The sequence below is a fragment of the Corvus hawaiiensis genome, chromosome 2 (genome assembly GCF_020740725.1).
Source record: "Corvus hawaiiensis isolate bCorHaw1 chromosome 2, bCorHaw1.pri.cur, whole genome shotgun sequence".
Classification (NCBI taxonomy): domain Eukaryota; kingdom Metazoa; phylum Chordata; class Aves; order Passeriformes; family Corvidae; genus Corvus; species Corvus hawaiiensis.
This window is the reverse complement of record NC_063214.1, coordinates 119,878,409-119,895,512: the sequence shown is the minus strand read 5'-3', so window position 1 is coordinate 119,895,512 and position 17,104 is coordinate 119,878,409. Positions and strand designations below refer to the sequence as shown.

The 17,104-nt window shown below is 45.7% G+C and overlaps 1 protein-coding gene and 1 long non-coding RNA gene across 3 annotated transcripts in view; one reads left to right on the top strand and one right to left on the bottom strand.

Annotated features, from left to right (window-relative positions):
- Nucleotides 1-681: 681 nt before the first annotated feature.
- LOC125321914 lies at nucleotides 682-1,489 on the bottom strand. Its single transcript, XR_007201762.1, has 3 exons — nucleotides 1,411-1,489; nucleotides 1,272-1,368; nucleotides 682-1,181 (listed from the first exon to the last, which is right to left on the bottom strand). It is a non-coding gene; the product is annotated as an uncharacterized LOC125321914 (long non-coding RNA).
- A 1,299-nt stretch (nucleotides 1,490-2,788) lies between these two features.
- Nucleotides 2,789-17,104, top strand: part of IGSF5 (immunoglobulin superfamily member 5) — a 32,875-nt gene continuing 18,559 nt past the window's right edge. Inside the window, exons 1-6 of one of the 2 annotated variants that reach the window (XM_048290780.1) lie at nucleotides 2,789-3,030; nucleotides 4,916-5,117; nucleotides 10,428-10,748; nucleotides 11,455-11,763; nucleotides 15,860-15,988; nucleotides 16,475-16,499. In XM_048290780.1, the coding sequence (XP_048146737.1) occupies nucleotides 5,060-5,117; nucleotides 10,428-10,748; nucleotides 11,455-11,763; nucleotides 15,860-15,988; nucleotides 16,475-16,499 (842 nt within the window). In that variant the 5' untranslated portion in view covers nucleotides 2,789-3,030; nucleotides 4,916-5,059. The remainder of the gene's footprint in view (nucleotides 3,031-4,915; nucleotides 5,118-10,427; nucleotides 10,749-11,454; nucleotides 11,764-15,859; nucleotides 15,989-16,474; nucleotides 16,500-17,104) is intronic. The other variant, XM_048290770.1, reaches the window with a different exon arrangement.

Below are 17,104 nucleotides of genomic sequence, written 5' to 3'. Positions count from 1 at the left end.
CAAGAATACTGGTATTTAAGTTGGTGGAACAAGAGTGTGAGATTTTTAGACTTTAAAAAAGAAGGTGTTTGTAAAGTCAAGAAAATAGTAACAAAAGTTATCACTGGTCAAAAAAACTGCCTGCAGGTTTCACAGCTATTTCTTTTAACAAGTCAGGGTGATATTTTTTTCTAATAAAGCAAAGCTTTTAAAATTTATTTTCAGAAATTTTTCACAATTCCCCAAACTGAATGATTCATTTCCCTTTGCTGAACTGAACCTTTCCAATTTGAGTCATTTTTGCATTAATTTCTACTTGCTACTGTTACTGTGCTTAGTAGGAAATACAGTGCAGAGAAGTTGTATGTCCCTTTTTTACAATTTAAGCTTCCTGGCAGATGGACTCATCATAAAAATCTCCTCAAGTGTCACATCAGTTCAGCTCACTGACCAACAATGGCATAAAATGCAGGATGCAGTTCTTGGAGGAAGACAAAGGCTGTCAGAACATCTCAGAGGCAGCAGGGAGCACACACACCCCCTCAGTCTCCTGGGGCCATCAGGAGGAATTTCTTCACGGAAAGGGTGATTAAACACTGGAAAGCACTCCCAGGGAGGTGGAGTCACCATCCCGGGAGGTGTTCAAGGAAAGACTGGACGTGGCACTCAGTGCTCTTGTCTAGTTGACAAGGTGATGTTTGGTCAAAGGTTAGATTTGATGATCTCAGAGGTCTTTTCCAACCTAATTGTTTCCGTGACTGTGATTCTCCCCAGTGACACCACAGCCTGATCCATCGCTGCCCTTGGCCTTGTGCCCTGGATGGGCACCTTATTTTTACACGCAGAAGATTTACCTGAAAAGTCTTACAAAACAAGTCTTACAAAGCCTGGTCTCCAGCCCTACCCTATCTCCTTCAGCTGCAAACTGGGCCCCCTGGAAGCTCCCAGCCCCTCGCCCTGTCAAGCGTTGCTGATGGACCGTGGCTGCAGGTGACAGGGACCACTGGCAAGGGCACAGCTGGCACAGGCCCTTCTGCTCTCTGCCATGCTGCCTGATGCACTTTAGCAGTGGGATGTGCTCCAGGCACATCACACTCACCCCACCTGTGCCATTATAACAGGGGACATTCATTCCAGGCACCATCGCACTCACCTGTGTCATTATAATGGGGGATATCATTGCCAGGCAATGTTGCACTCACCTGTGTTATATAACAAAGGAAATTGGCACTATCACACTCATCTATGTTGTTACAACAGGGGGAATTGGGGCCAGGCACCACTGCACTCACCTGTATCACTTAACAAGGGACATCCACTCCAGGCACCACTGCACTCACCTGTGTCATTATAACAGGGAACATCATCGCCAGGCAATGTTGCACTCACCTGTGTTATATAACAGGGGGAAATTGCCACCATAGCACTCACCCGTGTCAGTAAAATGGGGGAAATTGGTACAATTGATGCCTTTTCCTGGTCTTAAAATCAAGAGTCAGACACGGTTAGAAGAGGGAAAGGGATTTTACCTTGGTATTTCTTTTAAGGATCCTTAGGTGCACACGTCCAGGTCATGTGCATCGAGATGCACCCCGCCGAGTCTATCTCCCCAACATCGGGTATAACATTATGGATTTTACTAATTAGCAGATCTATCAAAGATTCCCCAGTGAGAGGCTCGAGTGAGCCCCCCTCCCCAAGGAACCTTCCCCTGGATGGTTCTCTCTTGGTTTACAGAATGTGTTCTGGAGAGGACCTTGGGGTCTGGGGCACACTGATCCCTGGCTACGACGCTTCTAAAATGTTGAGTCTCTCAGCTTGACAAACAAGTCCAAGAATGTAGGCGAAAAGCACTAGGAATACAGAAGTTGTAAAAAGGTGTAACGGGTATAAAAGAAAAGGCAAAAATCTTCATGGCATCATTATAATGACACAGGTGGGTATGATGGTGCCAGTGCCCCCGTTACAGTGACACAGGTGAGGGTGATTGTGATGCCATGATGATTTTTTGCCTTTTCTTTTATACCCCTGTTATACCTTTTTACAACTTCTGTACTCCTAGTGCTTTTCCCCTACATTCTTGGACTTGTTTGTCAAGCTGAGAGACTCAACATTTTAGAAGCGTCGTAGCCAGGGATCAGTGTGCCCCAGACCCCAAGGTCCTCTCCAGAACACATTCTGTAAACCAAGAGAGAACCATCCAGGGGAAGGTTCCTTGGGGAGGGGGGCTCACTCGAGCCTCTCACTGGGGAATCTTTGATAGATCTGCTAATTAGTAAAATCCATAATGTTATACCCGATGTTGGGGCGGACAGAGATAGACTCGGCGGGGTGCATCTCGATGCACATGACCTGGACGTGTGCACCTAAGGATCCTTAAAAGAAATACCAAGGTAAAATCCCTTTCCCCTTCTAACCGTGTCTGACTCTTGATTTTAAGACCAGGAAAAGGCATCAATAACAGGGGGAAATTGACACCATCACACTCCTCGGTGTCACTGTAACAGGGGACATTCCTCCAGGCACCATCGCGCTCCTCGGTGTCACTGTAACAGGGGACATTCCTCCAGGCACCATCGCGCTCTCCGGTGGTTGCACACCCGGAGGCCCAGAGCCCTCTCCTGCTGCCGTGCCCGTGTCCCGTCCCGGCCCTGCGGCCCTGCCGAGGATGAGGCGCGGGCATGGCGCAGCTGCCGGGCTGGGCGGCCTGAAGCTCGCTCCGTGTGTCACCGGCCGTGCCTCACTTCCTCCCCGGGGCCCGGTTAAACATTGACAGGCGACGGGGCGGAGGGAGGGAGAGAGGGAGAGGCCATCCCTGCGTGTCACGGGACGGTGCCGGGCACGGCCTGCAGCGAGGCACAGCTCGGACCGGCCGCCCTGCCCTCAGGGACGGTGTCCCCAACACCTGAGGGACGCTTCCTTGGGACAGCAGGTGAGGGCTGGCCCAGGATCCTCGCTTGGAACACCTCCAGCCTCCTGCGTGGGCAGTGAGCCGGACCTGTTGTCAGACGGAAAGCGGTGGGGGATCTCAGCACCAGGGATGTGAGCCAGGTAAACCCTTTGCAGCCTTTATTTGCTTCCCAGCAGACGGAGCTGGTGGCTGGAAGATAATTTAACCCTTGTCCCTGCTCCTGCCTCAACAGGGAGCTTGCCCTGGGGTGGCAGGGGCGTTTTGTGGCTCTATCTCTTATTCTGCTTCCTGGCATTTGGGGTCAGTGTCCTTTGTGGGGTGCCCAAAGCATCCAACCCCCTCTCTGGATCCAGCTGCCATTCCTCTAGAGTGGTATTATCCTTGTTATTATCCCCTACCTGTGTCGTGGATGAGGGAGGGAGCAGGCTCAGAGCAGCACTGGCAACATGAGTCACTCTGTGCACCTGCAGAGGAGCGGAAAAGCAGCCCAGAACAAACCCCAGGTATTTAATTCATCGTTGGCCAAAATATCCTGTTTCATCTGGGGATCGGATAGTGTTTCCTGGCCCTTTAAAAGTCCATTTTGAAACAAAGTAAACCAAAATATTATAGATCCTTCCCTTTCCTGTCTTGCTCTACTTCACCCTAAGCTGTTTACTGATTTTTGTCCTGGGTTTGGCACAATATTCTAGCCAGTATTCTTCACCATACAAAACTTTGCCCAGCTCAGATTGCTTTGGGTGCAGCTGGATTTGTAAGTGGAGGTATGAAGGCTGCTGCGCTGGCTGGAAATCCTGCTTGGTGTTACAGCTTCCTGGGAAAGGGACCCAGCCCTGTGTTTTGGATTTGTTTCCAGGTGTTTTACTCGGGCTGTTTCACTTCATATGACAGATGATACCTGCTCCTGTAATCCTGACTGGTTTATGCATATGCCGAGAGCTGTCACAGTGACAGAGCAAGGAGAAATCCCTCCAGGCTGTGCACAGTCACCCTCCCTCCCCACCCACTTGCTGGGGACTCCTCCATACGTAAAATGTGGAGGTAAAAAACCCCCAAACCTTTCAAAATGCACTAGGAAAACCCAAACCAGCCTTTGAACGAGCAGGTGAAGAAATCATCCCGCAGGTTTGGCTTAAAACATTGATTCGTTGACAGGGCTGTCCTGTAGGTTCCCAAGGTAAATTGAAAGCTTGAAAAACAGGAAAATGTGGCCCAAGATGCTGGCTGAGCCTGCCAGATTCCGGGCAGGGAACGGAGCTCCGGCACAGCCTGGTGCTGCAGCTGAGCAGGAAACTCAGGGTGTCTCTGTGGTGACACTAATTTTTATGCACTGCACAGTGCTGCCACAAAGAACACCCCTGGAACCAAGAAACACTTTCCTGACAAGAAATATGGTCTGGCCACAAAACCCCATCTTCTGGCGTGGGTCCCTTTCATAAAGGCAAGCTTCGGTTGCCCAGATGAGGAGTTTGTAAACCAAGCTCAGTCAAAGCCTCTCCCACATATTTTGAGGGGGAGGAGAATGATATCCCACAGGTGAATCACAAACACTGAAAAAGCAGAAAATACGGAAGTAAGGTGGTGTCTCACACCCAGTATATTATTTCTGACCACGGTGGAGAGCTGCTGGTGGTTTATTTTGGGGTATAGAAGGCACTCTCACGTTCTGAGGAATAACTGTGGGGACCTTCTTTGCACTATCAGCCTTTCTGAGGGCTCAGTCGGGGGAGCTGGGAGGAGATTTTGATGTTTCTCAGCCCCACAAATGCAGCAGCTCAGAGAATTATTTTGCCAGTTGCTCACAAGTAACTTTAATGATGCAGCTGGAGCTGCCCTGGCCCTGTCAGTGCTGAAGCAGGAGTGTTGTAACAGCCAGGAGGGACTGAGGGATGTGAGATCTGCAGGAGTAATTTTCTCTGCTGAAGAAAGTTCCTCTGTGTCTTTTGAAACAGTTATTTGAGCAAAGATTCTGCTCTGCTTCCCAGCCCTCCCTCATTCAATCTTTTCCCCTTGTTGGCGATACAGGTCACACAAAGTCAGCCTTGTCACAGGACCCAAAGCAGCGGCTCATTCCTGAGTTTCTCGATAAGTTCTGTCCTTCAGCTTCTCCTCAAGCATGCAGTGACCACTGGTGGCTTCCTGTCTCAGGGACCAGGAGAGAATGCTCCAATGGAGAGCTTCCAGAAATCCATTTTACTTCCCCTAATCCTGACTGCTTTGCTGCCAGGTAGGTCACGTTCATAACCTGTGACGTGAGCCACCACGGACAAAATATGGGAACTAATTTTAATGTGATGTAAATGGCCTTTGCTGATGAGTTCAGACTGAGCAGTCAGTCACAGAGTAGGATTATTTGAACTGTTGGAAAGGGGGATGTTTGCATTTCAAGCCTGAATGAGCTGATGATTAAAAGTGTGCTTCAGTGTGAAGGACTGAGCAGTGTGTGGGGTGGGGAGGAGATGGGGAGGCCGCCCTTTTTCACTTCCAGTTTCTCTCTCTCCTTGTTTTTCTCTTCCTCCTGTTTGGGACTGCTTTTGAGAGTGCATCTGTAGAGAACTCAATATCAGCAGCTGCTTTTTACTTCCAGAAGTAAGTGCAAATTATCACGTTGCTGGTTTTCCACCAATGTGCACTCCACATGCCTGAGTTTCAAAGTCAATTCAGATTAAAAGTGTCTTGGTGGCAAAGCTTTAGAGGAAAAGTGAATATTAAGTGACTAGCTGGGTAATGGAGATGAGGCTGATTTTTTATTTTAATTATAGTCTAGCTGGAATTTTAACAGGCTCTGACAGGAACGAGCTGCAGTGGGATGAGGGGAAAGGTATTGTCATGGATTAACAGTCAGTGAAAGGAAACACAATGCAGGAATAAACACTGAGTTTTCTGAGCTGTGCTGTTCCCAGTGGAGCTGCACAGGGATGTGTGGTATTCAACAACCTGGTGAAGAGGAGGGAGCTGTGAGGTGGCAGACTTTGCGAGTGGTGCAGAATTACTTAGGGCAGCCAAATCCAAAAAGAGACTTGGAAGATTTGCCAGAAAATGTCGTGATGCCAGATGAGTAAGTAATAAAGGCAGAGAAAGCATTCAATGCAAAGCATCTCTTAACTGCAATGTCTAGCGGGGAAAAGAATAGATGTCTTGGAAAGAGAGAAAATTGCTGGAAAAGGGAGAAAATTTCACCATTTAATGTCTTCAGCAAGGCTGGTAAAATGAAATCTGGCATTATGTAAATCCACAGAAAGGTTTTATCTTGGATATTGGCTGTCTTCTTAACCCTTCCACTACAGAAAGGACAGGTTAGGTTTGAGCAAGCTACAAAGTGTGACAGAGCTGATCAAAGGTAGAGAATCAAAGAATCATAGGAGGGTTTGGGTTGGAAATGACTTTAAAAATCTTCCAGTTCCAACCTTTCACTAGAACAGGTTCCTCAACGCTCCATCCAGCCTTGAACACTTCCAGGGATGGGGCATCCATGTGAGGGAAGGATGAGGAGGCTTCATTAGACTGGGATATTTTCCTGCTTGTGAAAAAGAATAAATAGTAAAAATGTATTAAAATAATTAATTATATGGAAGTGAATGGTGAAATGATTATTCACAGTTTCTCATAACAAAAAGAATTCGTGGCAACCAGTAAAAGTATCTGAAGGTTTAAGGCGAGCCAAAGCCTGTTCTTTTCTCAGAGTTTGTAGTCAAATAGTAAAGCTCATGGTCACTGGGTGTGGGGGATCCCAAATTATGAGCAGGCTGAAAAAACCTAGAAACAAATATCATAAAGGGTAGATCCATAGGTGCAGAAGCAATTATTGGCTCAGGAAGCCCCTGGATCTCTTCTTTTTGGGCACTGGGAAGTTCTACCAGGGACTGCTGTCAAACAGTGAGTAAGAGAAGAGAGGAAGACTCGCCTGGGGGCTGTGGAGAGGTTTGTGTGCAGGTGGGAGAAAATCAGTGTTGCTGAGCATCAGGAGTCCGGTATTACTTGACAGAAACATCCTGTAAGCATTTAAAAAATCTTGTTAACATAAGTGAACAAGCCAGTCCCTCTCTGCAGGCTTTGACAAGCTCTCACCTACTTTGGCTTTCAAAAAGCTCAGCTGCAGGGCTGTTGGGTTTTGAAATAAACTTGAGCTGTTTATTTATTTATTTATTGTTGTCTGTTTAACAGTTCATAGCAGAGCTGTGGCTGGAGCAGTGGGCCACAGTGGTGGGGCAAGGAAGAGACTAAAGAAAAAGTGAAGAGAGAAAAGAATTTCAAAGAGACTGGAAGGAAAGAGATGTAGGAATTCAAACAGATCATAGGGGCAAGGGAGGAAGAGAGATATTAGATACAAAAACTGAAGGATGAAAAACAGCATTTGTGGAAGGGCAGTATGGGTATAGAGGGGGAGATTATTTTGAAATACGATAATGGGGCTGGAAAAAAAAAAAAGAAGAATCATTATGGCAAAAGGATAAGCCCATGCTGTCCTTCTCTGTGCTGCATCCAAATAGGTCACTTACAAAAGAGGAAAGACAGAGCCAGCAGAGGACAGGAGGGAAGGAAGAGAAGGTAGCCACATCTCAATGCCCTTGTTGTTGAAAACTCCGGCATGGAAGAGTGGTCCTTTGGAGTTAACTCAAGTGTGGAAGAAAAAACATTGTTGATGAAGGGCAAGGGCTGCTCTGTGGCAAATAAGATTCCCTCAGTGCTGGCATCATCCTGCACAAGATGCGTTTTCATTCCTTCACAACCTGCAGTGGTGTGACAGTGAATTTGTGTGGCAGAGGAGGGAAAACACCAGCTCATAAAGGAGTTGGTTTGTGCTCTGCACGCTGCTGGGAGGGACTGAGCATCTGGGACACCATAAGCATTTAATTTAAGGAAATTTTCACCTCTGGTGACAACTCCATAGACATTAGTGATGTGCCTCAAAGAAGGTGTCCTCACTTTGTTCTTCAAAAGCCAAGGGGTGATCAGGGAGACGGCCAACATTTCCCTGCTGCAGGGATGGTGTTTGCCTGGGTGGGATGTCTCCCTGCTCGTGTGTGGGGAAGCAGATGTTAAAACAGCTGTTAAGAGCTGAACACGTAATTCCTGTAAAGTGCAATGAAAATCTAGCCTGAGGCCTTAATTTGCTTAAAAGCAACCATCTGCAAGGTATTTTTGAAGCAGGATGTAAATGAAACCAGTACTAACATTTTCTCCCCAGTGCATGAAGCAAGGTCCAGCAAAAGGACTTCCAGCACTGGCTTAAGGCATTGGTAGCTGAGTTTAGATCCCATTTCTGCCCTGAATGTCCTCTTTGACCTCACACAAGTGACTTTATCAGTGTTTGTGCATGGCTCGGACAATGGAACACGCTGTTGGTTCAGGACTCCATGTGCAGGATAAACAATAAAAGCAAGAAAATAAAGAGGCAAAGGTGAACTCACCAAAACCATTCAGGCAACAGGTGGAGAAAGCTGATGAAACTCCTTTATTGGTTGTGCTGGGGCTGGGATCTAAATGGAGGCAAGGTTATGTGCCACTCCTTCTGCCTGCCAAAGGATCCCCAATGCAGGGCTCAGGGACCTGTTCCCTATGGGACAGCAATCAGGGAAAGACCATTTATTGCTCCAGCAGACATGGTTGGGGGAAGAAGATGTAGATCCTACCCTACCTATGGATTGATAAAAGATAATTATCATAGATAAATAATGAACTCATACCTACCTGCCTGTACTGCCCTGAATGTCTGAAGAAAGCAAAAGCCAATTATTTTTAGAGCCAATTATCACTGATTATTCCTGTTTAGGGATAAATTTCAATGATTAATTAACAGCAAGCATTGTCCTGAAAGTTGCATCATTTATTCAGAGTCCTGGCAAACCACGGCTCCTTGAAAAAGTGAAGTGTTTGCGCAGGCATGGAAATAAATTCCAAGTGCACAAAGAACAGTTTGCATGAAGAGGGGCAGAGTGGGTAAATTTTAATTTGAACAGAAATATGGTTTACTTAATCTTATCTGGCTTTATTAATTATCGGAGTAGGTAAAGTTTGCTTTTCATTTAATGTTTTGTTGCTCACACACAGATATACTTCGCAGATTGAGGTGCATGGCAGAGGTAGCATAACCCAGGGAGGTGAAAAATTTTTGTGAAGATTTTTGTAAACATGAGAGGACTCAGAGTCAGCCATACAGAGAACCAGGGAGAGCGAGGTTTGTACAATCCTGCAAAACAAAGAAGTCTGTAAATGCTTGCAGCAGGTGGGAGGAAAGAGAAGAGCTATTTATATTAAAGAACAATTCCTGGCACAAACCTGGTTGGATATAGAGTGCCCAGGTTAAATGTGGGCTGGAACTGCAAAAGGGTCTGGACAATGGAGCAGTGAGATTCCAGACTCTTCGTCCTGGGTGCAATTCACTGAGGCACTGGTTGCAGTGTCATCGCTGAGACTGGGCTCTGGTTCCATTTCTACAACCATCAAACACCCCTGTTGTGTGAACAATACAGCATGTCCTTCCTTTCTCACATCAGCTGCTGACTGAAAGCAAAATATTCTTTTTCAGTAATTTATAGCTAATCCATTAATGAATAAGCTACCTAAAAAACTTGGTGTGAACGAAACCTTTAAAAATGACTTCATTGTCCTAAATACTCTTAGCAAGGCAGCGATGACCATTTCAGACTTCCTTTCTCTGGAACATAATTGAGCACTTATTCTCAGGCCAGATTTGCAGGCACGAGGTTTTAATTAGTCTGCTGTGGACTGTGGTGTCTAATTGCTGTCATCATGCAGAGTTCAGCTGGAAGCATTGGGGCAGTCCTGATGCTCTGTCAGCAGGAATGTTCCCTAGGAAGTCATGACAAGCTCACTGGTGAGGCTGATCCTCCTGTCAGGACTGCTTGGTCTGCAGAGAGTGAAATGTCCATCCTTGGACTCAAAATATTCCTGGATGAGGCCCTGTGCAATTGGTGGAGTTGGCAATGGGAGGCCCTGGGTCCAGGAGGAGGAAAAAAAACCAGAATGACTTTGTTAGGAGCTGTCAGCTCTGAAAAATATTAGCCAAAATTCATACTACCTTTCAAGGAATGAAAACTAATGAGTTACAGCACCTCTAGTTAACAGAAAGCCTGACAAAGGCTTTAGAAGAAATACATCACAATGTATGTGATGAATGATTGAGGAATAGGGGAAAGAGCACAGAAGGATAAGTGATGGGGCTGTAAAAAATCAGTGGCAATCCAAGATATGGAAAAGGGACCAGTTACACACTCCTTTAATTATTTAAAGTCTAAGCAACTCGTGTATTTTCCTATTTAAAAGTGGAATTTTTTTCTGCCAGCAGAATGGTAGTCAGTGAATTACTGAAGAGAAACAGGTGATTTTGGAGTGGGAGAAGGAGAGATGAAATAATTAAAGGCATTTTTAAAGAAAAAACCACTTGATCTAAGCAGGATCTGAAAGATGAGATTGCACATCTCCATCTCTGAACTGGTTAAGATGTTTTACACTACACAACCACCTCTGTTGGTGTTGTATATGTGCTTATGGACTGATTTTTGTTCCCTTGCAGGTCTGGGCTTTTGTTACTCCATCACAAAAGGCCCTGACAATGCCACAGTCCTGGCTGGCTCAGAGGCCCGGTTCAACTGCACGGTGTCTGCAGGGTGGAAAGTCCTCATCTGGCTGTCCAAGGGCAGCCCTGTCCTCACTGTCATCAACTCCCAGGGCTCTGTTGAAACCACTGACCGCTTCACCTCCCACAACTACACCACTGGCAACGAGTTTACCTCAGAGCTGATCATCCACAACACGCAGCTGAGTGACTCTGGGAGGATTGAGTGCAGCATCCAGCAACCCAGCGAGAACAACTTTGCTTTTCTTTCTGTTCAAGGTGTGTATAGCCACCAACAAAAAGCTGTTTTATTGTGCTACACTTAAAGGAATCCTCTGAGGAATTGCTCAAATTATCCCTGGGAAGGAATACATGCTCTCTTTTACCATGCTTTGCCTCCTGCCCTCCTCATCTTAATTTTCCTGTCCAAGCAGATTTTAGTCACACTCAGAGTGCCAATAACAAAGGTTATAACTGTCCCTGTTTTTTCCTGTTTCATCTCTTATTCCTTATCAGACTCCAGCCAGGTAAGCAGGATCTCACCACCAGGCACTACCCATTTGTCAAGGAGGTGCTTGGTGCAGTGGTAACATCTCATCACCTACCTGTAAACCTTTTCTTATGACCTGAGCATATTTAAAACTTAGAGAGAAACACTGTTCTTTCATCATGTTCATGTTTCGTATTTCCTTCAGCTGGAAATACATCAAGATGGCTAAAAAGTACAATTTCCTGCTTTTTATTGGAAAGGTACTGAAAGTTGAGACTTGTGCTTTAGACATATTGGGTAATGGGCCCATGCAGTTGAAATGACTGCACGCTTCCATCATGCATGTGGTATATCTGTGTTAATAATGGTTGTTTTCCACTCCATATCTCAAGGCATAGCTATTTCTGGGTAGCGAGATAAGATTTAAAGCTACCAGCAGGAAAGCAATGCCAAGAAACATTCTGAAGGAACAAAAACATCTTTTCCCTCCCACAGTTAATGGATCTTTACTCATCAAAAATAGCACCTTAACAGTAAAAGAGAACCAAACAATTGAGATTGTTTGTGAAGCCTTAGGATGGGCTCCGGCTCCAGACATTACCTGGATGACAAATGACTCTTTCCTTGATAAGTCGAGCTATGTTAACCAGCAAAGTCCAGGATCTAATGGCCTCCACAATGCCCTGAGCACCTTAACTCTGACTCCGACGGACACTGAGGTTTTGACTTGTTTAGCTGACATAGAAGCACTCCCCAGCCCTCAGAACGCAACTGTAACTCTTATTTTTGACAACTCTGCTGCGGGTAAGTGAATGTTTGTTGTTGTACTTTTCCCGTACTGTACCGCCTGTACTCAGAGCTGCGCCTTTTGGTCCGGTTTGTTTTGTTTTAAAAAGTCTTTTATTTGCAAATGAAATCCTCTGGGGTGTGCACAGGTGGAATTCAGAGCCAGGAGTCACAGCCTGATGTATAGGTAGGGTTAAATGCGCTGGTACCAGTCTAATGAACCATGAAGCCCAGTGGAGGACTGAGTAAGACAAACAAAGCCTCTGACAAATAATCTGCCTCTGACTCCTGGGGATTCCCTGCTAGGAAACCAGCCTGTGCTCCTTGACCAAGAAAACACCCAAGGAATTTGGATCTTAAATATCCTTGATCAGACCATGCCTGCCATATTAACTTAATTTCGTACAAAGCCAAACCCTCATGTGAAATTGTTCTCCATAATATCCAATACCAGTTTTACCCTGACTTGGGGAAAAAACCCTCTCAGTTCCTGCACACAGGAATAATTTCTGTACTAACAGATATGGAATTTTTTGAGCAGTGCATTAGGTTGCTTTTTACTGACTTAAGGAAATTCAAAGTTGCTTCAATCCAAGCCTGGATTTCGTGCAAATCTCTCCAGAGCAGTTAGCAAGGCCTTTGAGAACTCTAAATATTTTCACCAAGGTTGTAATCATGCTGACAGCTTCTCTTGATGAACTGATTCTCCTTCTGCAACGGGTGAACATGGCCCATACAAAACATCCTTACAGGGTATCAATGAGGGGTTTGGTAGACATTTTGACACATAAACAACTGAGAAGATTGAGTAGCTGTGCCCTTTGTTTTCAGTATGAATTATTATTAGCAGGCCTTTTTCAGAAGTGCTTGCTTGGTAATGCAGTTGGAAAAGGTCATTTTACCACTCCTAATACGGCCTTTTGTAGTCACATTGATCTTAATTACTGACTAAGCAAAATAGGACTATCCTGAGGAAATTAATAAATTCCCCTGCCTACTCATTTGTGGTGTTTCCATAGCTACTCACTGCAAATCAGAAGAGGAGAAAAACAGATGTCATGAAGCACTATTAGTGTATAATTAGTGATTGTATAGGACCATCATTCATTTCTCTTTGGAAATACCATTGTGCAGCAGCAGCAGGCACTAAAAATTTGGCAGGATAGCAGAATCTGAAGTCTTTAAATGATCAGAATGAAATAAAAGCATGGCATTCACGACAGAGGAAGGTATATAATGTATATATCACACTCAAAATCTCAGAGCTGTCCCCATTTTCATATACAGGCTCAGCCTTAGTTGGCTGTCGGCAAAGAACACAACCAGCTTCAAACATGTAAAAAAATCCTTCCCAAAACTACTGCAATGTCATTTTCCCCCTTCACTTAAAAGCTTGGGGAATCAGATTCCTCCTTGTTCCTCTCAAGCAATACAACAACTACCAAAAATCTGAGCCCTCTCAAACCAGCCAGCTCCTAGTGAGGGAGTGTCCGACCTTCCTGCCCCTCTGGGTCAGTCTTTCCTTAAAAAGTGATGCATTTTTATGTCACTTGCTCTTCCTGCAGAGTTACCTCGCCCCCAGTGGTGTTTGGCTGAGTCCGAAATTTGGGAACTCCTGCAGAGTTATCCCAGGAGATGCACTCACAGAGCTGTGACTGGGGAATGGGATCCATGGTGGAGTCCCTTAGCTGGGTCCAAGCCATCTTTGGCTTTGGTGTTGAATTCCTGTGGCTTTTCACCTACAGAAGATGAGGACAGAGAGTCTCCCACAAGCCTAGACTTCCTTTGCTTTTGAACTCTGCCAGAAAGCTCCAAAGTGTCCAAGAAGCCACATGCAGGTTTTTCGAGTCTCTCGTTCCTCACTGGTCACCAGCACCTGCCAGGGAAAATCCCCTTTTCTGCAGACACTTTGTCAAAGTAAATGTTTAGAAAACTTTGGGAGGAGCCAGAGGTCGGGATAGCAGCAGAGGATGGGCCCTGTGGAATGAGGAAGTGGCTCTGTCCACTTCATGTAACTTGGTTTGGATTTAGTGCCCCTCCCTTGCAGCCCTGCTTGTGTGTTCACCTGGCAGCTCCTCATCCACACCAGCTCCAGTTTCTTTCTGCATCCTCCAAAACTGCAGACACTAAAAGGCTGAAGTGCTGGGAAATGTTTGTGTTGTACCCTGTCCTTCTGGCTTCAGCTCCATAAATCTCTTGGCACATAACCTGACCCTGACAGGGAGTGAAATACCTTGGTGTGGCAGCCAGCCTGCAGGAATGGGCCGGTGCAGGTGTGTTTAACTCCTCCCTTCTCATTAGGGTTAAGCTTTCCACTCTAGCTATTTAGCTGTCTTTCATATTTTAGTCATCTTGAAATCCCTGTGGCATCTCAATGGAACAAAATACGCTAAAATGTAGATACGTGTTGCAGTACTTCTAGATAGAAATACTAGGAACAAGTTTATCATCAGTTGATGCCAGCCTACAGGATTTTCTGCTTTTTTGGGTTACTGAGTGCTTTTTTTTTTCCTAATAGAAGACATTCTAAACATGCTGATTGAGCATTAGGATTAGAGAAGACTGGAACAAATTCCTTAAGGATAATGACCTGAGCTTTGGAGAATGCAGATTCCTGGCAGAGGTTCAAGCTTTGTAGGAGGCTCTGGTACTGAATCTTTGCAGTCTGAAACCTCCAAACCCCAAACACACACCCAGGAAAATTTGTAGATAGAAAGGATTTAGTTTATTGCCTGCCATAGGTAAAGCTGGTTCCCACATCAGGGGAATTGCCCCGACCTTGAGCAGCTCCCAGTCACCCTCCCTCCTGCTGTACCTTTCCCAGAGGCTGCCAGCCAAGTGTGGCCATGGAGTTGTTAATTGGGACCTCTAATGAGGAAAAGACATTCATAAGCCCATGGGACAAAGCTGTGCCAAATTTGGATGTGACTCACACCTGTAATTTGGGTTGGAAGATTGTTTCTAAACAACTGCCAAAAGTGTTTTGGGGCTGCTTTCCAAGGGGTAGCCAAAGTGGTGGTGCTTCTGGAACATTTGGTCAAACCAAGGGGCAGGATGACATGGAAATCAGAACTGACATCTTCCTTGTACATCCAGCTGCCTGAGAAATATTACCCATCCCTGGAAGTGCCAGGCTGGACAGGGTTTGGATCAACCTGGGAGAGTGGGAGGTGTCCCTGCCCATGGCAGGGGCTGGAACTGAGTGATCTTTGAGGTCCCTTCCGACCCAAATCATTCCATGATTCTATAATTCTAAATGCAAGATATTTTTAAAATTCTGTGCACGTGGGAGCCCTGTTTGGTCATAGCAACTGATTTCAGCAAGACACTGAATCATCCTTAAATCCCCTTATTTAACCCTGTAGACTACAGCAAAGATGAAGGAATAAGTTAAATGTGAGAATGCTGTAGAGAAGATGGGTCAGTAGCTCACAGTCAGCAAAACTCACAGGTTTTGCTCTTTGGGGCTCTTAAATGGGGAACAGATGTCCCCCCAAGCACATCCCAAAATCAAACACTTGCTGAAATCATTGAGGGAAATCCCAAGACAGAGTTGATTAGAAAATCATATTTCCAGGCTAGAGATCACCAAGTTTACTAACCACTTACAACTCTGGTTTGTGGGGAGAAATGGACATTTTTTCAGATCAGTTCAGCTTATTGAAAGGGACAAATACACATTTGGTCAAATTAATTGTAGCCCAAAATACCTATTTTCTCTCCACGGACAAGAGCAGCCAGGCAAGACACTCAGTATCTGCAGTATGGACACCTAAATTGAACCTTAACACCTCTCCCCAAGTGTCTCCAAAGGACTCTGGGGGGCCTGGTGTAATTATAAAATAAAGTTAAGCTACAAGATTGCAACCCTGTGTTTTTCAAAGGAGAAGTAGCAGTGGGAAAAGTTACAACTGCAATAAAGGATTTGAATTCGGGAATATTTTAAGTTCTTGGGTGCCATCCATAAATACAGAGTCTGTCATTTGGAAAACACAGACTCCTTGTTAAATATTCACCAAGCACTTAATAATAGCATCTCACAGAAAAGGTAAATATTCTGGAAAGGATGTTTTGAGGCTCTGATAGTCCAATGTTTCTCCATTTGATTTAACAGAAAATGATTACAGTGAAGACAACAGGAGCACCTGGGTTATTGTAGTTGCAGTTGTGCTTTCATTTCTTGGTATTGTTCTCCTGATCGTTATTATTGTGGTCGCTGTGCGCTGCTGCCTAAAGAGGAGAGGTGAGTGGACCTTCACAGTTGGTCTATACATTAAAAAATATCTTTGATTAGACATAAATCTACTTGTGTCAGCTCTGGTGCTATGTAAAGACCTGCAAGCAGAAGAGTGAACAGGCAGATCCTGCTCTTAACTATGACCTGTTTAAGATGCTCCTTAATTTCTCCGTCCTGCTTCTCTCATAAATTGATTCCGGAGCAATCAGTGTCAGCCCTTCACATTAACCACCAGGGGATCATGTTTTTTGGGAGTACATTCACTTTTAAAGACATTTAAAGGGTCTTTATTAAAGAATATTTTCAGTGCTGTGTGCCTCATTCCAGTTTCCATGTAAGCTCCTCTACAGGGCTGCCCAATTTTGTAAACGGGGTGGAGAGATGCTCCTGGGGTAGCTGGAACTCAGGGCATGCTCTTAGAGAATTTACAGAAGTTTTGTATTTTAGTTTCCTGCATTTTAAACACTTTTGTTTTTTCCTTTTCTTTTTCAGAGTCTACTTACCAAAATGAAATAAGGTAAGTCAGATGATGTGGGAAAACTTTTTGTGTTCAGTGGACTTTTTGAGGCTGCTGCAGGGTGGCAAAAGGTTCGTGCCAGTGTCCTTGTCCTGGCATCCATCATCCCAGAACTCCCGGTGCTGCCGGGCTGTGTGAGCTTGTGGGGACAGCAGAGGGATGGGGGACGGCATCCAGGGGAGGGGACTGACCTTAGGGATGACAGGCGAGCGCCAGAGCTCGCAGCAGCCTGCGAACTCTGATCCCGCAGTGGTGAAAACCCCATCAAAGCCCCATCAAAGCCCCATCAAAACCCCAAAGCGCCGCCTCGCTGATGGATCCAGCGCAGAGGTGACAAATTGAGAAGACGCTCTGTTAAACCTAAAAGACAGAGCGAATCTCTCGGAGCTGGCTGTGCCCCCAGGTGTCCCGGGGAAGGCAGAGGAGGATGGCTGGCGACCAGAGCCCGCCGGGCGATTGCCGCCGCCGCCGCCACAGGGTGTCACTGCCAGACCGGCAGCGCGGCTGGCTCTGGCAGCGGTGGAGCCCCGGAGCGGGGCAGGCAAATCCCACCGGCTCCCCGGCTCTTTTAAGGCTGGATAAACCGGTAAAAAGGGGGTTTAGAG